We start from the raw sequence: 24,340 nt of genomic DNA on the forward strand, positions 1-24,340 counted from the left end.
CTAATAAACACCCTTTTCTTTATCGTTTTTTGGAAAGAAACACACACTAATAAACACCTTAGTCTTCAAGTCTACAATTTGAAGTACATAAACCATGGTGTGGTTGGTTATGGTCTACAACATTCCATTAATGATCAATAAGACGTCCACTAGCACTTGTTCTTATCCTTATGCATTCTTAGAATATAAAGTGTCATTTTTTATATTAGTCCTAACTTGTTCCTAATAAGACATTTGTCAAGACTATAGAAATCTACTTTACATCTTTTAGTGGGATGGGATTCTAATTATAGACATGTCAAAGTGTAGGAGCTACATATTGACTAGCAATATCAATCGATATGAACGCTACATGATTTATCAAGTTTTGCCACATTTTAGATACAAATTTAACTAAATGCTCCAATCATTATGTTTATATGTGCATCTAATAACAAGTATCATGCAATATCTTAGCTTATTTATGATGTTTCATGAAAGCCTTGTAAAAAGGTAGGTGTGGTTCATGCCAAATAAGTTTGTTTATACAAACTACACGAGGGTTATGCATTAAGAGAACATCATCTATTGCATCCATAGACCATGAAAGGCATTCATTGGTAGGGTTCTTTGAAAACCAATTGAAGTTTTGTTCGTGAGGGGGTATAATGACTAGTGATGTTCCAAAATTCAGTATAATGCATTGATCATTAAGTCTTGATACATCTAGCTAAGAGCATGGGTATCCTACCTTGGGACCACTTAACTAAAGAAAAGGTCAAGGTTGCACATAAGGATCTAACAATAGATGACAAGTTGTGGACATTGATACATTACATCAAGCACTAAGAATTCTAGTAGAGGTTGAAGAAAAAATGTCAAGGATGCCCCATTTGATTGTTTCTATACAAGGCGTGCATTATCTAGAATGTTTCTTTGTAAGGGAGAACAGTGGAATTCATTGAAATCTCCTCACATTGGAATCATTGCCTAAAAAGAAAGTCAAGGCATCATGTAATGACCTAGTGATAGATGACTAGCACTGGACATTGATAGCATGTAAGGACCTAATGATTGATGACTAGTAGTGGACATTGATGCATTTCCTCAAGCACCATGGACTATATTAAAGAGACAAAATACACAATACATGCATTGTCTAGAGTGTTGCTTTATAAAGGCCAACCATATAATACACTTAAATTTTATACCAAATGCTAAAGAATTCTAATATTGTCATCCCTATTATTATTAACATTTTCTCATTGGGATATAAAAAAGTAATGTCAAGGTTTTGCCACTTGTCACAAAGGTTTTTCAAAATGCATTTGTGTATAAAATTTTCACATCCCAACTTAATTCCTTAAAAGCAACTTGTTTGATAGAGTAAATTTTTCATATGAGTGTTCTCACAATATAAATGCAATTGTTGGTCCATAGTAAATGCAGTGCATAATTACTAAATGTGATTCCGAGAGCATTTATCCATCTCACAAGCACTTAAAGAGATTGTGAAGCTGTGAGTAAGGTTGAAGGGTAGCATGGTAGAGGGCTAGGCTAGTTTGTTTAAGATTTATTAACTTGGATTTCTCACCTAAAAGTTTTCATTGAAAATGTGAGTTACCTAGCTTGCATTTCATAACAAACATTCACTCAAAGAAATTGAGGAGCAATGAGCAAAGTTGAAGGGTAGCATGGTAGAGGGCTAGGTGTTCATTCAAGGTCTATTACCTTGTATTTGGAGTAGGTCAAAATGATGCATCTATCTTTCTATTTTGGAACAATAAAGAACATGATGAATTATGAGAGCTATTAATTCTCACCTAAAAGTTTTTGTGTTGAAAATGCGAGTTATCTAGCTTGAATTTCATAATAAATATTCGTAAAACCTACAACAGAATTGCTTGGCTGAAAATCTGAGTTATCTAGCTTGAGTTTCGCAACAAATATTTGTGAAACCTACATTTGAATCGCTTCACTTAAAATGTGAGTTATCTAGCTTGAATTGTATAACAAACATTAGTAAAACCTATAATTGAATCACTTAGCTAAAAATACGAGTTATCTAGCTTGAATTTCATGACAAACATTTGTAAACCTATAACTAAACCATTGGTTGAAAGGAAATTTAAGTGCTTACACAAATCACATAAACAATTGGGACTTTTAGGAGCATCCCAAGCATCTCTACCTATGAGTCCACCAAAGTCCAAGGTACATCTATGTGCCTGGATTAATGTTTCTTGTTACTTTATTAGTCACCTATCCTTTAGGTGCTCAATCCATTCTTATTTAGGTCATCTTGTATACCATCCCAAATGTGTCTATCTATAAACATCCTTGTGCTCTCTCATTTCACTCCATCGTTTGTTGGTGCTGTTGGTTTTGTCCTTTTCTCTTACCATCTCTGCACTCTGTTCACATGGCTATCATATAACTACATATTATATGAAAGTAGATAAGCATAAGCATAGATTTAGTTTTCTCATGATTGTATTAATGATGTGCATTACAATCCATCTTCTCCTCTCTTCCATGATTTGAAGTAAAATATAGTGTATTCTCCTTCTACCAAACTCAAATCTCTCCTTTCAACAATGGTTTGAGAGAGAAGTAAAAGCTTCTATTTTACCATTTTGAGCTTTCGATTAAAGCTTAAGGGTTGAAGACCTTCTTGCACCCTAAAACAAGATCTATGGGTTGAGACCATGATGCCAGGAGGCATATTCCACGGTGGATTTCGTGAGGTTTTTATTCCATGGTGGATTCCGTGGGGTTTTTCAGTGGATTCCGTAAAACTATATTTATTTGCTGGGGCTCGTACACAAGGTGGATTCCTTGTACGAGAAGTTGACGAGGATGCCTGTCCTTTTCGAGCATTAGGTTAATTTCATGTGCACGTGGGTGATTCCGCAAAATACATATTAAATTAATGGACATTTATGAGTTTAGAGTGCACTCGAATTAAATTACGGTTAGGACAGAGTTTCAATCTATTTTTATTATTTTGTAGCTGAAGACTACTAGGTATTCACTTTTGTGGGTTTTATTTTATTATTTTCTAACAATTGTGAATGTTTCAGTTGATGTGTAAAGCAAGCAACGGTGGCGTTGGGAAGCATCGGGCGATGGCGTGTATTCAGATTACCTAGAAGAATTATTATTTTTGATGGGCACGTGTCCTATCGCGAAATGCGTGGCATCAATATTTATTTAGGCACACTTATTTATTAAAGCACTTGATAAACATTTATTATTTTGTATGCGCATAGGTGCTCGGTTTAAATATTTCATTATTTGGTATTTGAGCACAGCTCGATTTTTGGACGCCCAAACACTTCACTCTTTATTTGGGCAAAAGCAAACACAAAAGGCAAAAGCATGCTAATTGTAAAGTGGGCTATTTTTGAGTTTGGAGATTATTAAATTTATAAATACATGCCTTGTGAAGCCCTCACGCAAGGCACGGGGAGAGATTGCACCCAATTGGTCCTTTTGTCTCATGTCGTGCAAACTCTCTTCTTGCTTTAATGAAGCTTTTGTAGAGTTCTTTGTTCCTACGCTCACATACAACATCTGATTTGCGCACGAGACCATCCCAACTTCAAGGTACAAAACTAGCAAACAAAGATTACACACCGAGTGTGTACAACCTTGTGAATATTTGCAATGAGAATGTGATGAATGACCACTTATTGTTCTATAACAAAAATAATAATTACAATTTCCTTAAATACCCACTTTTGCATTGACCATCATGATTTTTGAAGTAGTTAGTTGTTTCCATTATTGAAATTGTTGAAATGACTACCCACAATTGTTGGAGAAGAAAGATTAAACAAAATTTGCACACGCTCCTTATTTTAAAAGATTGCATGGAGTGAATTGTCATCCACATCAAGTTTAACACTCCATTGTAAGCACCTAATCAGCATGATAATGAGTTGATAAATGATTTACAAGCTTGATCAATAATTAGTCTAATAAATCTTACAAATTTCTATGAGATGAAATATACAACACATAAAAGCATTAGTTATTTGATGTTTTATTTATTTGCCAAAGAGTGTGCAAATTCACAAGCTAAATGACGACTTGTGTTAGCTATCACTCAAGCCCTTCACTTTTCTCCCGGGTGCTAAAACTTTCGCTACCTTAGTGTGAATCTGGTCCTAGAAATATGCCCCAATTCTCAGGTAAATCATTTTAACGATTTGATACAATTAAAGAAACTAATTTTATATCGGTAGTTGGTATAGTATAAATGAACGCTTGTCATTTCGGTACTTATGCGCATGGCAAGCTTTCTTTGTGCTGCTTGTCGCAATCCAAGCAATGTCTACCATTGTACCTTGAAGAAATTACAGCATTCATCTTCCGGCAACCTCACATTGAGAGAGGTCATGAACATGAACTGCAGAACATGACAGGTCTGAAACCTTCACCCTCCGGCCAAGCTCAGATCAGAGAGAGGTCATGTACATGAAGTGCAGAACATGACAGGTCTGAAACAAGACATTCATGTAACAGGAGATGAAGATGAAGAACCCTCAGAATTTCAGGAATCCCCTGTTTGAAGGCCAGTCATCCAAGGGGAGCGAAGACGGGGAAGATTGGCCCCTCCCTAAACGCTCATCAGTTGCCGACGAGCCCGGCAGCCCCACTAAGGTAGGATTCTATGGCACTCATTGCCTTGCTTCAAATACGAGCGCAGTGCTAACAAAAGTGACTATTTGCATGTTTACATAAGCCTATCACAAGACTAGGAACATAGAAGCAGCAGCATCAGCTTTTGTCCCGTGATGAAGAAGTAGAGAACATTGTGTTACATGCCTCTGAAAGTAAGAAGAGAATTTGAGAGTGACTATCTACTTGTTTACGTAAGCGTATCACAAGACTAGGAACATAGAAGCAGCAGCATCAGCTTTTGTCACGTGTTGAAGGAGCAGAGAACATGGTGCTACACGTATCCGAAAATAGGAAGAGAACGCCAGAATGATAGGAGATGAAAACTCTATCATGAACTGAAGTGGTGATCATTGCTGAGGAAAGTTGAGATAATGTTCCTGAAAACATAAACAATCAGGGACGAACATGATCGCAGATGATCTTATGATGTCCTTATGGGACTAAAGAAGCAATGACAAGTCAACAAACACAAGAAAGTCAACAAGCAGATGGCATTAGTTTAAACTAGCAACAGAGCTAGAGGGTATTCAATATCTCACAAATTTGGATCCATCTTATATGGAGACCAAATTTTATTTTTCTCTGAAGTACATTAAAAAAAACAATTCTAGCCATAGATTTACAGCCTGAATATTTGCACGTGCAGGTTTCAGATCTTCAACATGCTCAAACTTATCGGACTGTACGGGTGCATGTGACAGATAGTGCTCGGCAGCATGCATTGCACTCTCGCGAGTATGCCTTGCTTTTTTTTGTTAACTACTTTGAAGGTCACTGATTTCCTTGTTTGCAGGGCAATCTCCAAACAATTTTCAGTTGTACTTTGCAGCTTATTTCCTAACAAATTCTAACAACAGTGAATTTTGTTACCTTCTCTCATTCTGCAGGTTTTGTGACAACAGGCTTGTAACGTCTAAATACTCGATTGCCACATTCTTGCCTGTCAACCTTTACCAGCAGTTTACAAGAGCTGCAAACTTATATTTTCTTATGAATGCTGCAATACAGCTTATCCCCGGGTTGTCACCTACCAACTGGGCAACCACAGTAGTACCCCTTTCGTGCGTGCTTCTACTGAATGCTGTAAAGGAAGCTCATGATGATTTTAAACGGCATAAATCAGATAGAGAGGTAAATGTCAGTTAGGCTGGCCCTCAAATGTTTTGGTTGTTGAAGAATAATGTTTGTGTTTTGTGTTTACCAAGTGAAGCATACCCTTAGTTGTAGAGGGAAAGATTGCAAGCTCCTTACCCACATACTTAACGGACAGAACACTCCTGGATACTAAACTTGACAAATAAGCTTCACTCAAAAAGGTGTTTATTAACACAATACAGTAACTGTCCTTATTTTGAAATTAACCATTAGTTTAGAGTTTAGGATCATCTTGTATTGTAAGGGGAGCAAAAGGATTTGAGATGTGATCTTATGTACGTCTATGCCTGCTTCATGCGGTGTTGTATGATGTATTACTTAGAGACCTTATGTTTGTAGACTTAACCATTGGTGCCTCAGGAGCAAAGCAGTGCGAAGTCCCTTTTAGGCAAGGCTTCCTGTTCCTTCTCTTTCAAAGCTTCTTTCTTTTGCCAGCAATCCCAATTTGCATTGTTGAGTGAAGTGACAGTCTGTCTGCATTCCACATGCATTGTGGATTGATGCAGAAAAGACTGATGTCTGGTAGGGGGTATGAAGCATCCAATCAGATATTGAGTGGAGTGAGAATAGGGGTGCTTCTATCCCACAATGTAAAAACTTTGTTATCTCTATTCCCAGATAAGATATTTTTTGTTTGAAACATGCAGTCCCCTGCCCTAGAAGTGTTGCAGTGTAGTGAACATGCAAAATAAAAATGAATTGGTAGTGCCTTTAGGGTAGCCCCTAATGGGCAGGAAGAATTGAATTCTGCAGCTACATTTAAGAATGGATCCCAATGCATCATAGTAGCAAAGAGACCATGTCTCCAAGGACCAAGGATGAGTCGAGCTGAGGAAAAAGGTGGAGATGCCTATATCAGCTCCAAAAGTGTGTCATATTGAAGATTGGTCTTGAATGCAGCAACAGGAGTCCACAGATGTCTTATGAGGTTGGATGATGGCAGCGGTAGTGGACATGTAAGAAAATAGAGCACAACGGAAGGTAACAATGAATACAAGTACAAGAGAGAATAGGAGAGAACAAACTCTTTACAAAATTAATACAACTGATGGCTGAAGGCTTTGTTCACTCGTGCACTTGTAGGAGCTTTGATAGCATTCTAGATAGATGCTGGATGAAGGATAGTGCATGTAGAAGGTACGTCACGACATGCTCAATAGTCGTGTTGTGTTTATATACACAATGGCCTCATAAAGAGGTCAACATGGTATATGATAAAAAGGTGGATTCATAAAGTGGATAGTGGGTGGATCCATAAAGTGGATGGTAGGTGGGGAAAAAGGTGGATCTATAAAGTGAGAGGTGGAAAAAGGGAGGTGGATGGATAAGGTTGTTGGGAAGTAGGATATTAAATATCCTCCATCAATGTAGGATATTAGATATCCTCCAACATGGTTCCTCTTAACTCACCACTCGTGTGTTTTGCCTTAACTCACCATCCACATGGTCCATCCGACCCACCATCCATCATTTGAGAAAATTTCCAATAATATTCCTCACATCCCTATAACTCATCACTTGATGTAGACCATTAACTCTTTTCCACTTGACCCAATGGTCAAGTCCACCTATACCATCTCATAACCATGTAGCCTTCAAGGTTAGACTCCTTCTAGTGTCTAAACTAGGAACCATACCAATGCCTAGTGCCCATCATGGCTTCTCCTCATTTGGAGGCCTTACAACGTTTGACACTTGAGCATAGGCAAGTGATCGAAAGGTAGGCATTTGAGTAATTTCCACAACATAGTGCCCCCCCAAGTGAAGTACTTGTTTGGTCCAACACCAAGTCGATGAAGATTCGTGGCAAAGTTGATCACTCCCCAAGAGTCTCCATAAATATGTCAACACAATTGTCCTTTATAGAACAAATATTCCATCTCCACTTCTCTATCCTCAATAAGCTCTGGTACATAGTGATATTGAACCTCTATATGCTTTGTGTGAGCATGAAACACAAGGTTTCTTACAAGTGCCATGCGACTTTGTTTGTCACACTTCATGATTGTTGCCTCTTTGATTGGAACTCCTTGTAAAGAAATACTTGTCTATAGATAACAAACACAATTGTATGACAAAGCACAGACTAATAAAGAACATAGTTAGGGATAGGGTAACTTGGAGACAATGAACATTGAAGAGAATAATGAATGATGAATATATACGATGCTCAATGCAGCAAACAAACTATGCAAGGTGAATATTGAACCCCGAACTCTCGTGGGTAGAGAGTATGAGTTGGAGATGTGTAGTATTCAAATGGATCCCGAAATGCAGCAAAAAGCCTCCAAATAGTGGGTAGCAGGCTGAAATCTATCCTAATGATGCAATCGACTGCAGCAGCAGCAAAATGTAGCAGTTTGGATGATGTGGCAAGCTGACACGGCAAGCAGATTAGTATTCAAATGGATCCTGAATGCAACAAAAAGCCTCCAAATAGTGGGCAGCAGGCTGAAATATATCCTAATGATGCAATCGACTGCAGCAGCAGCAAAATGTAGCAGTTTGGATGATGTGGCAAGCTGACATGGCAGGCAAATCAGCAAAAGTAGATGGTGTAGATGATGTGGCAGTCAGATGGCTGGAGGAGAACAGCAAACGCAGGCTGGATGGTGAGGTGGCAGCAAAACACAGCTTTTTGCAGTTGGCGGGTAGTAGGAATTGGCTGGGATTTGTTGCTTGAAGGATGAACAAGAAGTGCCAGCTGTAAACGCAGATCTGAATAGCAGCAAACAAATGCTTCATAGCCGATGATGGTGTGAAGAAATTGCCAAGGTTTGCACTGAGGAAACATAGAGTGTATGACCATGATAGAAACACAAAGACAAAGACAGTGGCGTGCAAAACTCAAACCCTAAATGCAAAAAGCAAAACACAAAACTCAAAAACGCAAAAGTAGAAATACAAATAGAGAGAGAAGGAGAACTTCAAAGTGAATGAATGAATGTAGTAAACGAATGTAAGAGTGTATAGAATGCCCAAGGGTAGAGCAGTGAGTGTTGGAGTGTGACGTCCACCAAAGACGGATCCCGAGTGTTGTGACCATTAGTTGGAGTGTGTTGGAGGGTGTAGAAGACCAAAATGCAAATCATCGGAAGCAGTAGGATGCTTGCTGGCAATGGAGATACACGAGGATGTTAGTGATGTTTGAAACTGCCAAACATAGTAGTAGATGAAGTGCTACGTAGCAGGTGGTAGTTGTGAAGGAAATTGCTAGGGTTTGCATTGAGGACACAAAGAGCATACGACCACGACAGAAACACAAAGAGACAGACACAGACACATAGGGCAAAACTTAAACCCTAAACGCAAAACTCAAAAACTCAAACCCTAAACTCAAAACTCAAAACTCAAACACAAACAAAAGAAGGGAGAGAGAGAACACAACTCTGAAGTGAATGAATGCTGTAAATGAATGTAAGAGTGTACAGTGTGCTCAAGGGTAGAGCAATGTCGGAGTGTGACGTCCACTGAAGACGGATCCCAAGTCTGTGACCACCAATCGGAGTGTAGGAGTGCTGAATAGTGAATGGCAGTAGGCTGGTCACCAAAACGCAACAGTCTCGAGGCTGGAAACTGGTAAATGTAGTAGTGTACCACCGATCGAAGGCTAGAAAGTGTGCACAGTTTGTTGTAAACAGCAGGTTGAAATAGTGTTTGAGAGTGTCAGGGTTTGTAATGCTGAAAACATAGGTTGACTGACCCTGGAGATGGTGGACAGCAGGCTGAACAGCAGTCTGGGACAGTTTGGAGCAGTCGCCAGCAGCTGAGAGCTGTCGCCTACAGCAATGGATAGGCTGAAGATAATGTGGCTGCAGTCGATGATGGCTAGACAGCAGAAGGAGGCGAGTTGCAGGCTGGAAACTGGGCACCAACAACAGCAGAGGGTGTGTGGACTGGTGTAACCTGCAAAAAAGGATGATCGCTAAATGGGGGCAGCTTGTCTATTTATAGATGTGGAAGGGCGCCCCAAAAATTAGGGTTTTCACTAAACTCTCTTGAATCGCTCCGCGTTTTAGGGTTTCCATTGAACTCTCTTGAACCACTCCCCGTTTTATGGTTTTACTCTAAAAGAGCATTTTTGTGTGTTCTGGGGCTGTTTAAGAGGCTAATCAAAAAGTATGTTGAGATGACAAGCTCAACACATGCGGACATTAATGATGGACCGCCTGGTTAGATGGGTCCACACGTCTACACTTAGCACGTCGGTGGTCATTATGACTCTCACATAGCCACTGACTCATTACTTATTATATTCAGGTTGTTACACCTATTTACAACTCGCATAGTTATAGCGCCAGTCGACTAGTGTAGTTGGTTATGCATTGTTTGACTTAGTAGGCCACTTTTCTTTATGTTATATCTTATCTATACTTTGTGTACATTGTAAAGTGTGTGGAAGAAGAAGAAGAAACCAGCAAGAAAATGTTTTGGCCTCCATCTTTCTTCTTGTCTTTTGAGTGAGCTTCTCCTTGTGCATTCTGTGTGTGTTCGGCGCAGCATCTTGAGCAAGTTCTCCCACCACGCGATTCGTAACATGGTATCAAAGCTGCACCATTGATTGAGGTTGGTTTTGAAGGCTAAAGCGAAGGAGAGGAGCCAAGGATTCGAGCAAGTAAGCAACGGGTAAGAAGCTCTTCCATTCTCTACTTCTTCTCTTGGACAGTGTTTGTGGAGACACCGAAAGCAGGGCAGAGCAAAAATCTCAGATTGCAGTGAGATTTGGTGTGCACGAAGAGCGCTGTGTATTTTGCAGATAAGCCCTTTAGGGTATTCTGTTGCTATTTTGGCCATTCAAGATCATTTCAGACCCCATTTTAGACTCGCAAGGTTACAGACAGCAGTTCGAGGTATCCTGCAATTTCAGCTGTCTACTGTATACAGGTGCACAAGTTAAGTTCAAAGGTGTTTATCAGCGAAAAAACACAAGGTTTATTTGCAAACAGATTGCAGATTGCATGTATTGTTGAGCAGACAATGAAAAAGGCTATCTCGTGTATTGCTGTGCACTACAGGTCGAGGGTTGCAGAAGATTTGCTTGCTGTTTGGTATTAGTTTTGTGATAATGGCAGAGAACAGTGGAAACCCCATCATTGAGAAGCTTGACAAGAACAACTACCCTTCATGGAAGTTTCGTGTCACGAACTTCCTTATTGGAAAATGCCTCTACGGGTTTGTTTCAGGTGAAGAAACGGAGCCGGAAGTGAGTGATCCTCCAACTGTAGAAGAGACAAAGGTACGAAAGGAATGAAATGCAAAAGACAAAAAGGTCATGTATTTGCTGTCTGCAGTAATTGACAATAATATGTTGGGACTTATTAGAAATGTAGAGAATTTATATGTAACTTGGACCATACTTGAAATTATGTTTTTCGTAAATACAAAGGCATGAAAGATTCAACTCAAGCAAGAGTTGAATACATTGAAGAAATGAAAGATGTCTATCAATGAGTATGCACTGAAGGTAAGGAGCATTGCAGATGTCTTGGCAACGATTGATGCAATGCCTGATGATGATGATTTCGTGTTGTCTACCTTGGGTGGACTTAACAATGAAAAGACTTGGAAGTCTTTTGTAACTTCCGTATATGTCAGAAAGCTATTTTCAGATTTCGATGAGTTGGTCTTCCTTATGATCACTGAAGAGATCAATATGCAGAGTGAGACATCTGAAAAAAGTGGTGAATAGGTCCAAGCTTTCTACTCCAATTCAGGAAGGGGACGTGGCAGGTCCTCTTTAAGCGGCCGTGGTACAAGACGTAGTGACAACCAGCAAAACAGATTGAATCAGCAATTTGGCGATATGCAGGTTTCAGGAGGTCGTGGTAACTTTAGAGGTAGGGGGAGCTTTAGAGGAAGAGGTGGATGGCAGAACAGAGGTTCTAACAACTCTAGTATTGTGTGTCACTACTGTGGCAAAACATGTCATATTGTAGCCCAATGTTATGCTAAGAAAGATGATATTCGTAAGGTAAGTTGCAGCAAGGAAACTATGCATCATCTTCACGATAGAATGAAGACAAAAATGAACGTCTGTTTGTTATGCAGCATATGTTGAATGCTGTTACAGGAAAGGGAACACATGATGATGTTTGGTATGTTGATTCAGGTGTATCAAATCATATGACCAGCCATGCAGAATGGTTTGGAGAGATGCAGGATTTGCAAAATACAGGTTATGTGCAGACAGGTGATGATTCATGCCACCTAATTTCACATATTGAAAAAGTTCCATTGTCCTTGCATGATGGTAAGACAAAGAGTCTTTCAGATGTATTACATGTGCCATCTATTACAAAGAACTTGGTGTCAGTCGGTCAGATGGTAGAGCAAGGGTTGCAAGTCAGATTTAATGCAAAGGGTTGCTTTGTAGAAGACTTTAATAACAAGTGCAGGTTGGTTGCAAAGGGAAGTAGAGTTGGACGTATGCTTACTTTGGATGCTGGAATTCCTACTATGAATGTTGCTATGTATGCTAAAGGAAAAGGTGTTGTTGCAGATATTGAAATTTGGCACAAACGCATTGGACATGCAAATGTACAAAGGCTGAAATTAATGCAGTCCAAAGGGTTGGTTACATGTTTGCCTACATTTAGAATTGCAGAATTTTATAAGGTATGCGAAGCATGTCAGTTTGGTAAGCAGGTAAGACAACCCTTTTTACACGATAGAGATGTAAGCAGAAATATCCTTGATGTTGTGCATACAGATATTTGGGGGCCTGCACAAAATGTATCTCTTGGAGACAGTTTATACTTTGTCACATTCATTGATGATTGTTTTAGAAAGCTGTGGGTATATTTTATGAAGGAAAAGAGTGAAGCGTTTGAGCACTTTAGAACTTTCAAGGCTGCAGTTGAAAGAGAAACATGCTTGAAAGTAAAGTGCTTGAGGTCAGATGGAGGGGGACAGTACCTCTCGAATGAGTTCAGTGATTTTCTAAGGTCTCATGGGATGATAAAGAGACTGTTCACATGCAGGTATACCCCACAACAAAATGGGATTGCAGAAAGGAAAAACACGCATATTGCAGAAGTTGCACGTGCCTTGATGGCTGAAAAGAATATGCCTAAGCATTTTTGGTCTGAGGTTGTTCATATTGCTGTTTATATTATGAACAGAACTCCCAGAGCTGCAGTTCATGGTATGACCCCCGAAGAATGTTTTACAGGTAAGAAGCCTGATGTCACACTTGAAAGTGTTTGGTTGTATTGCATATATTCACGTGTCAGATGAGTTGCGGAAGAAACTGGATCCAAAGGCTGAAAAGTGTCTTTGTTGGATACTCTTTAGAGCAAAAAGGGTATCGTTGTTATAACCCTGTCACATGTAAGTTCAGAGTGAGCAGGGATGCATCTTTGATGAAATGAGCAGTTGGTATGCATCTAGTGGTGATGCATTGGATGATGATGATCATGACACTCATGTGCAGGCTGAAAAGCAAGAATCATAGACTCTTAGTGGACCAGAGATATCATCTGGTAGTCCTTGGTCTGGGAGACTAAGGAGTAGCTCTACATCTTCAGGTGCATCTAGTAGCACTACAAGTAAAGACAAAGGAAAGAATAAAGTGTCAGATAGCATTGATGCAGTTCTTGATGGAGACTCCAGTGGCTCATAGAGCTTGGATGATGAGCTTGGCATTCCTTCAGTGAGGACTCCAGGTGTGCAGAGAGCACGCGTCAATGCAAAGACTCCATTGAGTGATCCAGTGGTATGCAGGTCTAGCAGGGTGAGATACCCTGTTAACAGATTTGGTTTTGAAGGTTATGCAGCTCACCATTATGCTTATATGGTGAAAGTGATTGAGGATGTTGAGGCCACATGTTTTGAGGAGGCTGTTGGTCATGCTCATTGGGATGCGGCAATGGATGAGGAGATGGTTGCATTAGAGGCCAATAAGACTTGGGATCTAGTATCATTGCCGAAGGGCAAGAAAGCTATTGGATGTAAGTGGATTTATAAGATTAAGCACAATGCAGATGGTTCTATTAGTAGGTACAAAGCTAGGCTCGTTGCAAAAGGCTATGCCCAGACATATGGCATAGATTATGAAGAAACCTTTAGTCCAGTTGCTAGAATGCCAACTGTCAGATGTGTGATTGCTTTAGCAGCAGCCAAAGGTTGGAGGTTGCAGCAAATGGATGAAGAATGCCTTCTTGTATGGTGATTTGCAGGAAGAAGTGTATATGGATCAGCCAGCAGGTTATGAAGATTTAGAGCATTCCACGTATGTGTGCAGGTTGAAGAAGACGCTCTATGGGCTCAAGCAAGCACCTAGAGCATGGTCTGACAAGATCAGAGAGTATGTTGTCAATATTGGCTTTTATGTTTCTGATGCTGATCACTCACTTTATGTGAGAAAGGGAGATGCAGGTTTGGTCATCATAGTTATCTATGTGGGTGACTTGATTATTACAGGTAATAGTGATAGTGGGATTGCTAAAGTCAAGGACTTTTTGAAGAAGAAGTTTGAGATCAAGGATTTAGGTGAGCTAAGGTACTTCCTTGGCATTGAGGTGATCAGATGTGATGATGATATATAGCTGTTCCGAAGACAGTATGGCTTGGATATGTTGTCGAAGTATGGTATGACAGCATGCAAACCACTTTTAGTCTCGTTGGAGCAAAATATAAAGTTGGGTGCTGATGTTGGGGATGAGATAGAAGACCCTACTATGTTTAGGAGGATAGTGGGAAGTTCGATCTACATGACCATTACAAGGCCAGACTTGAGCTACGCTGTTGGTCTTATGAGTCAGTTTATGCAAGTACCTAGAAAGCCACATTTCGATGCAATCAGATGCATATTAAGATATGTGAAGTCCACATTACATTATGGACTTTTCTATGAGGCAAGTACAGATGTACAGGTGTTTGGATACACAGATGTAGATTGGGATGATAGTATGTTTGATAGAAGATCTACCAGCGGATATATGTTTTCTCTTGGTAGTGCAGCAGTTACTTGGAGCAGCAAAAAGCAATCTACAATTGCTTTGTCGAGTACAGAGGTTGAGTATAGAGGCGTTGCTGTTGCAGCATGTGAGGTAGTATGGCTGCAAAAGTTATTGGTTGATTTAGATGTGCAGGTGGAAGGTCCAGTTGTCAGTTATTGTGACAACGTGAGCAATATACAGTTGGCAAGGAACCCTGTGTTCCATGCCAGGACAAAATATATTGAGGTACACTACCACTTTGTGAGAGAGAAGGTACTAGCAGGTGAGATTGATTTGGTGTATGTCAGCACACAGGATCAGATAGCTGACATCTTCACGAAGGCATTGGGTACAGAGAAGCTTCAAAAGTTTCGAAGCTTACTTGGAGTTGCAGAGATGCAGTTGAGCTTGAGGGGGAGTGTTGAGATGACAAGCTCAACACATGTGGACATTAATGATGGACCGCCTAGTTAGATGGGTCCACATGTCTACACTTAGCACGTCGATGGTCATTATGACTCTCACATGGCCACTGACTCATTACTTATTATATTCAGGCTATTACACCTATTTACAGCTGGCATAGTTATAGCGCCAGTCGACTAGTGTAGTCGGTTATACATTGTTTGACTTAGTAGGCCACTTTCCTTTATGTTGTATCTTATCTATACTTTGTGTACATTGTAAAGTGTGTGAAAGAAGAAAAAGAAACCAGCAAGAAAACGTTTTGGCCTCCATTTCTCTTCTTGTCTCTTGAGTGAGCTTCTCCTTGTGCATTCTGTGTGTGTTCGGCGCAGCATCTTGAGCAAGTCCCCCCACTACGCGATTCGTGACAAAGTAATGCATATTTTAGCTCAACACCCCCTCTCAAGCCCAAAACTGAGTTGAAAGGTTAGGCTAGCCATTGTGATGTTTATGTATCCCAAGGCATCCCACTCCAAAGCAGCCAAGACATCGGACCAAGGATCCACATCGGCTGCCCAGTGGCCTACCAAGACTATAGAGACGATGGTTATCGTACCAAGGGAATCCAAGTAGTCACCCCAGTGAGGATAGGGCATCGGACAAAGGGTGCATGTTGGCCGACCAGTGGCCTACCAAGCCCTACAAAGGCAGATGGAACTACATGGTTTTTTTTTTTTTTTTTTTTGAATAAGTGAAGTAAATTTGATGGGATGCTGCTGATTGAGCAAAAGTGACCTAGAAGACGGGAGTAGGGAGAGTACACCCAACACATCACAAAACAGTACAAGCTAACCCATCCACTCAAGGTGTTGATGACGAGAAAAAATAGGCGATGAGGTATCCATGTGATGAAGAAGGAGGGTGGTGGGGTAACAACAGCCGCTAGTGGAAACAACTTAGGATCCGCGCAAGTGGTGCTTTGCACAATGAGATGCAAAGTATGCTACATGCTGAAGAATGCTCATGCAGCAGGTGTCACTTGGACAGTGTCCCTTCTGGAAAAATTGTTCACTTGCCCAAGCTTCCTAGTACAAGGATGATGTAATCATGCAATGCAAAGGGTAAGGTACAACAGGGGGAAGAAGCCGATGTCGAAGACAAAGTGTTGAAGCCTGTAGAATACCAAGAAGGGTAGGAACCCCCTCTCAACCTGGATGTAGATGTCAAAGAAGGAAGAGGAGCCTGATGTCGGTCTTCATATGGTGCCAAGAACCATAAGGAATGAAAGAAGATGAAGTGGATAAAGCACCCTACTAGAAGAACAAGGTAGAAGTCACCACCATGATAGCATCGAGAGAGATGCTGCACGATCTGCCTTGGGAGGGGAAACCGCCATGCTGGAAGAAGAGCAAGCTCTCCTAGGATGATGAAACCATGAAAGGAACGGTGTGCATCCCCACGTCTCTAGCCCAGGGAGGACCAAAGTAATTTGTAAGTTAGCCCTACACCGAAAGACAAAACCCTGTAAAAGAGATAAGAATCTGGAAATACAAAGGTTAGTGGTGAGATGCTCCGAAGAAAAACAGAACAGAAAGAAAATCTAACTCAAAATAAATGCAATGAATGTGTATGTGTGTGAGGAAATGCAGTGGAAGACAAAAAAATGGAAAAACTAAGGATAATAAATCCTATGGGCGTGACTCTAAGAGTGTGAAAAATGAATGCTAGACTAACCTAGGGTATCCGAAAGGACCTAGAGGCATGTGAGTCGAAGAAGGTGGCTACCATCGTGTATGTCCAGTAGCAGGGCTCTGCCAAGGGAACGCCTGACGAGGTGGAGAGGAAGGTGAGATGGATGCATGAAGTGCAACGGGATCGGAACTTGCAGACCAATCAGCCAATCCCTCAGGGGGGGTAGTGATAGAGATGGGCCGCTGAGGCTGTAGTGGAGCCACATGTCCAACAACAACAATGGGTGCTGAAGGAGTAGATGAAGCAGGAGCGGAGGGTGTAGTCCCACTGGACTGTGCAGTCGTAGCAATCTGCAGAGGCTTTTTAGGTGGAAGACCTTGGGCCTTGGAGCAACACTCCTCGTCCACATGGCCTGCTTTCTAGCAATTTGTTACAAAACCGGTTTTTCTTAGGGAGTTGCTGCCAAATAGGTCTAGATTCTTTGGTTCCATCTGAGGAAGAGGAGTGACCCTTTGATTGGCTTGCCTTCGCATCTAGCGAGTTCTTGCCACTAGTGGTTGTTCCTCCCGAAGAAGAGGCAACCAACCCCCTCTACTCTGAATAAGACTGTGATGAGGATTTTTTGTGGACTTGATCATACAGCCTCGCGTAACGCAAGAACTAGCACTCAAACTCGTAGAAGTTTGGCAATCTAGGTTGGGAGATGATGTGTTGAATGAAATTGAAGTACTTGTTGGGCAACTTATTCAAGAAGAATATAACCTGATCGTCATCTGGCTTTGGAGAGCCACTAGTGGCGAACTCAGCAAGTAACCGCCTATATTTAGCCAGCTTGACTTTTAGATTATCTATTTCCTTAATAGAGAACTCTTGAAGCTCAAAGTCGAGATTGATGCACCGAGTACGATCACAAGTTGCATAGCGGTCGAGAAGGTGACTCCAATGCTTTGATGCGAGCGGGAAGTGCTGCAACTGAGAGTAAAACTCAGGAAGCAATCTCTGCATCAGCTCAACATTGGATGTGGCATTGTGGGCTCTCCATTGATGGATGTAATTAAGGTGAGCTAGTCGAGGGTTCGGCATAGGTTCTAGACCAATGACGAGGTCCCAAAGACCTTGAGACTCTAGCACTTGTTTCATGAAATTAGACCAAGTGGTGAAATTTGACCTGTTAAAACGTGTCTTAGCCGTAAAGGCATTCTTGGCCGTTACAATAGGAGTGGTAGTGCTCGGAGATGGATAGTGTGAAAAAGTGTAGTGTGGGTAGGATGGGGGAGTGGAGTACACTTGGGAATGGGCCCCAGAGTGCCCACCAGGTGTGCGTGTAGTGTGCAAGGTGGATCCATAGGTAGGGATGGGCTGACTAGGCATGGGCATGGTAGCCACATGAGGAACCCAAGGAGGTGGGATGGGAACACGGTGAGTAGAAGATGGGAATCCTTGTGTAGGTGTAACCCAAGTAGAGTGTGAAGACGCACCATAAGCTAAGGATAGAAACCCCTGCGTATGAGTGGTCATGGGAGATTTGAAGTTGGGGATAGTGAGGGGGATGCCCATCACAGTCGTCCCAGGAGTTATGGGTGTGCTCATGTGTTGAAAGGTGAGAGGCACTGTGTTAAAGGGTGGCATTCCCCCTAACGAAGTACCATGGTGCAAAGAGGTAGAGAATGGGGTGGACAAGGAAAAGGTGCTAGGAGCGGAGATGGAAGATCCAACCCCTAGGGTGTGTGATTTGGATGTGGAATGTAATCCAAGGTTTTGGAAACATGATGAGAGGTGTGATATAGAAGAGGGTGGGATGGGAGGGAAGTGAGAAGTGTGTGTGATATGCTCAAATGAAACAAAAGTTGTAGATGTACCTAAATTTCGTGTGCTTCGTGAGCCCCCTCTATTGAAGTTCACATATGCAAAGCCATCTGGATCTTGTACCTCAAAAGAAGAAACAGGCGAGGGTTTTGATTCATGCAAAACAAAAGAATTGTACAAACCTGACATTGGACCTGGCTGAGATGATGAAGATGGATCGCCATACGTTTCGAATGCCGTAAGTCCTCCATGATCGGAGAGGTGGCCAGCCTCACCAACCGGTCCGGATGTGGTAGCAAAATTGGTAGGAGGGGTGTAAACATCACCATACTTGTTGCTATAGTACTCCTCAAAGTCCTCTGTCATGTTAGTGAAATTTGGTGAAGGTGGAGTGTCGTCCTCCTCGCCAAGTCCATAATGCCGTCTCAGGGCCTCCAATGATGGAGAAGCCTGATAAGACATCATAGGAATTGGAGAAGAAGGTGTTTGGAACATTGTGATTCGGTTACGAGTCATATTGTGTGCCTCGCACAAAGACTAGCTCTCCACAATATCCACAGGATACTCTTTACAAGAGCACCGGCTCTGATACCATGTGAAGGAAACTGCTAGGGTTTGCACTGAGGACACACAGTGTACGACCACGACAGAAACACAAAGAGACAGACACAGACACAGAGGGCAAAACTCAAACCCTAAATGCAAAACTCAAAAACTCAAACCCTAAACGCAAAACTCAAAACTCAAACACTAACAGAAGAAGGGAGAGAGAGAACACAACTCTGAAGTGAATGAATGCTGTAAATGAATGTAAGAGTGTACAATGTGCTCAAGGGCAGAGCAATGTCAGAGTGTGACGTCCAGCGAAGATGGATCCCAAGTCTGTGACCACCAGTCGGAATGTAGGAGTGCTGAATAGTGAATGGCAACAGGGTGGTCACCCAAACACAGCAGTCTGGAGGCTAGAAACTGGTAAATGCAGCAGTGTTCCACCGATCGGAGGCTTAAAAGTGTGAACAGTCTGCTGTAAACAGCAGGCTGAAACAGTGTCTGAGATTGTCAGGGCCTGCAATGCTGGAAACGCAGGCTGGCTGACCCTGGAGATGATGGAAAGTAGGTTGTACAGCAGTCTGGGACAATCTGGAGCAGTTGCCAGCAGTTGAGAGCTGTCGCCTACAGCAATGGACAAGCCGAAGATAATGTGGCTGCAGTTGATGATGGCTAGACAGTAGATGGAGGCGGGTTGCAGGCTGGAAACTGGGCGCCAACAGCAGCAAAGGGTGCGTGGGCTGGCGTAACCTGCAAACAAGGATGATCGCTGAATGGGGGCAGCTTGTCTATTTATAGATGTGGAAGAGCACCCCAGAAATTAGGGTTTCCACTAAACTCTCTCGAACTGCTCCCGGTTTTAGGGTTTCCATTGAACTCTCTTGAACCGCTCCCTGTTTGAGGGTTTTACTCTAAAATAGCATTTTTAGTGTATTTTGGGGCTGTTTAAGAGGCTAACCAAAAAGTAATGCATATTTTAGCTTAATAGTAGTTGGAAGGGTAGTCACTAAGGGTTGGAGTAGTAGAGAGAGTGGTGGCAGCAGTCACAAAGGCTGGACAGCCATGTGGAGGAAGGTTGATAGTGAAGATTTTCACATGAACGCGAAAAACTTGCATAGAAGGGATAAATATTGAATGGGGGCAGCTTGTCTATTTATAGATATGGATAGACCCTCCCAAATTAGGGTTTCATAGAGACTCTTGAATTGCATATCAATTTTACATTTTTCATTAAATAAGCATGTTTTGGGGCCGTTTAAGAGCTAATCAATGTGGAATGCATTTCTTAGCCCAACACCCTGTCTCAAGCTCAAAACAAGGCTAGAAAGGAAGGCTAACGTAGGTTTACCCAAGCATCCCATCCCAAAGCAGCTAGGGCATCGAACAAAGGGTGCATGGGGGGCTGCCCAATGGCCTACCAAGACTATAGAGGCGATGGGTATCTTACCAAAGGAGTCCAAGTAGTCACCCTAGAGAGGAGAGGGCATCAGACAAAGGGTGCTCGTTGGCTGCCCAGTGGCCTATCAAGTCTTGCAAAAGCAAATGGAACCACAATGAAGTATGTGGGTTTTTTTTTTTGGCTGAATAAATAAATATAAAGGTATTTGGAGAGATGATTGGCAGTCGATTAACTAACTGTACAATATGGGAGAATGAGAAGGGATGGTTAGGTCCAACCCATCACAAAACATATAAGCTACCCATCCTTTTGAGGGTGTCGACGATGAGGGAAGGGGTGATGAAGGAGTAGTGGTGTGGTGTAAAAACCTTTGGTGGAGACAGGTTAGGATCTGCCCAAGGGTAATTTGTGCAATGAGATGCATAGTATGCTACACGTTGAGAATGCTCATACAACAAGTGCCGTGTGTCTCTTGTGGGAAAATTGTTCACTTGCCCAAGCGCCCTTTACAAAGATGATGAAATCATGCAATGCAAAAGAGAAGGTACAACAAGGGGAAAAGGCCGATGTCAAAGACAAGTACTAAAACCTAGAGAATATTAAGAAGGATAAGAATCCTTTCTTGATCGTGGGTGTTGATGCCGAAGGAGCTGGGCGTCATGCTTTGTGTGGTGCCAAGAACCATGATGTGATGAAGTATCCCAACTAGACGAATACGAAAGAAGTCACCACCATGATAGTATCAAGAGAGATACTGCACGATTCGCCTCGGGAGGGGAAGCCTCCATGCCAGTAGAAGAGCAAAACTCCTAGGATGATGAAACCATGAATGAAACAGCATGCATCCCAAGCAAACCTACATGTTAGTCCTACATTGAAAATAAAATTGTGCAAAAGAGATGAAGATCTGTAAGTATAGAGGTCAGAAGTGAGATGCTCCAAAAACCAAAATTGAAATGAAAAGCTAACCGAATGAACAATGCAATGTTGCAAATGTGTATGTGTGTGTGAGTAAATGCAATAGAAGACTTAAGAAGTAAAATCTAAGGATAAAATCCTATGGCCGGACTCAATAGCTTAAAGGTCCAAGAGAGCAAAAATGGAGTGAATCTAAGGATGTGGCCATCATCATGTATACCCACTAGCAGGGCTTTGCCAATGAAATGCCACACGAGGTGCTGAGGTAGTCCTAGATGGAGGTGAATATGAAATGGGTGCGCAAAGTGTAATGGGATCAGTACTACTAGACCAATTAGCTAATCCTTTAGGAGTAGTGAAAGATATAGACCGCTAAGGTTGTCCGTGTGCCACATATCTAGTAGCCACTGGGGTAGATGGAGTAGATGGTGCACTAGTGGGAGGTGTAGTCCCATTGGACTTGCCAGCTGGAGTGGAGGCAATCATCGCAGTCTGCTATGGTTTTCTAGGTGGAAGACCTTGGACCTTGGTGTGGCACTCCTCCTCCATATGGCCCGACCTCTGAGAATGTGTGTAAAACCTATTCTACTTAGGGAGTTGTTGCCAGATGGGTTTTGTTTCATTGGTTCCGTCAGAGAAAGAGGTGTCGCTCTTTGATTGGCTTGCCTTTGTATCTTGCGAGTTCTTGCCACTGTTGGCTTTTCCTCTTGAAGAAGAGTCAACCAATCCCCTTTGCTTAGAATAAGGTTGTGTGGAGGCTTTCTTGTGGACTTGATCATGCAGCCGTGTGTAACGTAAAAATTGACACTCAAACTCATAGAAGGTCTGTAATCTAGGTAGTGAGATAATGTGTTGGACAAAATGGAAGTATTTGTCGGGCAGCTTGTTTAAGAAGAATGCGACTTGATCGTCATCTAACTTCGGGGAGCTAGGAGTGGCTAACTTAATGAGTAATTGTCAATATTTGGCCGACTTGACTTTCAAATCATCCCCGTAATGGAAAACTCTTGAAGCTCAAAATCGAGATTGATACGTTGAGTGCAATCTCATGTTGCAAAACGGTCAATGAGATGACTCCAATGCTCAGATGCGAGGGGAAAATGTTGTAATTGAGAGACCCTTGCATTAACTCAACATTGGCTGTGGCATTGCAGGGTCTCCATTGACAAATGAGATCAAGGTGTGCTAATTGAGGGTCAAGCACAGGCTTTAGACTAACAATGAGGTCCCAAAGTCCCTGAGATTCAAGCACTTGTTGCATGAAGTTTGATCAAGTGGTGAAATTCGACCCATTAAAACGAGTCTTATCTGTGAAGGCATTCTTGGCTGTTGTATTAGGAGTGGTAGTGCTAGGAGATGAATAAGGTGTGTAATGGGGGTAGGGTGGATAGGGGAGATAGGGTGGGGGAGTGGAGTATACTTGGGAAGTAATCCTAGAGTGCCTACCATGCATACGAGAAGTGTGTTTAGTGGATCCAAATGTGGGCACGGGCTGATTGGGTACATGCATGGTAATCGCATGAGGAGCCCATGGTGGAGGGATAGGGATATGTGGAGCAGAGGATGGAAATCCTTGCGTAGGAGTGACCCAAGGAATGTGAGATGACACACCATAAGCAAAGGATGGAAATCCTTGCATCTCAGAGATCAAAGGAGGTGGGTGATTGGGGGTAGGAGGGGGATGCCGATCACAGCTGTCCCAACAGGAAACGATGTGCTCACCGATGGAAAAGTGGAGGGAACTGTGATTATGGGTGGAATGCCCTGTAACAAGGCCCCATGGTGCAAAGAGGCTTGTGTCAAGAAATGATTGAGCAACCAGAGAGACAGTAGGGTTTGCAAGGAGAAACACAAAGTGTGTACGGGAAACATTGAGAAGATAAGAGAAGAGACTTAGATGAATGAATGAAATAATGAAGTGAATATGTATGAAAAAAAAAAAATTGTAGCATGAATGATGTCCTGGAGCAGGGAGATTGCCGAAGAAGCCTTTGAGTTTGCAAAAACGCAGGGATGATGAGGCGTCGCTTGGAGCAGGGAGGCTATCGTCGAAGAGCAGCCTTTGAATCTGCAACGCAAGGATGAAGATCGGTGATGCCTAGAGTAGGAAGATTGCCATTGAAGAGTGAGGAGCCTTTGAGTTTGCGAGCATAGGCTTAATGAGTTGACACTAGCTGCTGGGGAGTGATGCCAGTGGTGAAGGAGGAGTCACAAGCTGAAAACGCAAATGTAGGCAGCCTTTGATGTTGATGCCTAGTGAAGGAGAAGCTTGCTAGCTGTGACGGAGATCCCAGATGGAGCAAACACAAATGGTAGAGCCTCTTGATTGCCAAGTGCAAGGTGTAGGGGCTGTAAATCTGATGCCAAGACAATGGAGGAAGTTGCGAGGTGATGGAGGAACCGCCTAGAGAGCCAAACGCAAGCTGGTGATGCTGCCTGGAGGAGATGAAGCCGACGCTAGTTGTTAGGAGCCAACCCTTGGAGTGTTGTCGTGAGGGGGGTAGAGGAGAAGCACCAACTAAGGAGGGAGGCTGCCACCAAAACACAGCCTTGATGATGATGGAGGCTAGTGCCAGGTAGTAGGGAATGATGGGGTGGAAGGAGAGGAGAGAGAGAGATAATGGTCTCACGAAGTGAGCGAGTGTGGTGGGTGAGTGATTGGCAAGAACAGTTTGGAGTCTCACCCATTAAAGTCTCCCAAGCAGCCCTTCGACTCTCTCGGAAAGCCCTAGAAAGCCTTTTTGGGGCTGGAAACAGAAACCGAAAATGGGAATGAAGAAGGAAAATTGTACTGAATGATGTGGTTTCA

General features: G+C 42.3%; 1 protein-coding gene across 1 annotated transcript in view; it reads left to right on the forward strand.

The window, feature by feature from the left end:
• Nucleotides 1–4,290: 4,290 nt before the first annotated feature.
• LOC148021602 (uncharacterized) overlaps nucleotides 4,291–24,340 on the forward strand; it is a 211,073-nt gene continuing 191,023 nt past the window's right edge. The window contains exons 1-3 of the mRNA XM_087697047.1: nucleotides 4,291–4,647; nucleotides 5,315–5,403; nucleotides 5,556–5,799. Of these exons, the coding sequence (XP_087553173.1) occupies nucleotides 4,513–4,647; nucleotides 5,315–5,403; nucleotides 5,556–5,799 (468 nt within the window). The 5' untranslated portion in view covers nucleotides 4,291–4,512. The remainder of the gene's footprint in view (nucleotides 4,648–5,314; nucleotides 5,404–5,555; nucleotides 5,800–24,340) is intronic.

The sequence above is a fragment of the Lygodium microphyllum genome, chromosome 17 (assembly GCF_053477565.2).
Source record: "Lygodium microphyllum isolate KBCC chromosome 17, Lygodium_microphyllum_v1.1.10, whole genome shotgun sequence".
Lineage (NCBI taxonomy): Eukaryota > Viridiplantae > Streptophyta > Polypodiopsida > Schizaeales > Lygodiaceae > Lygodium > Lygodium microphyllum.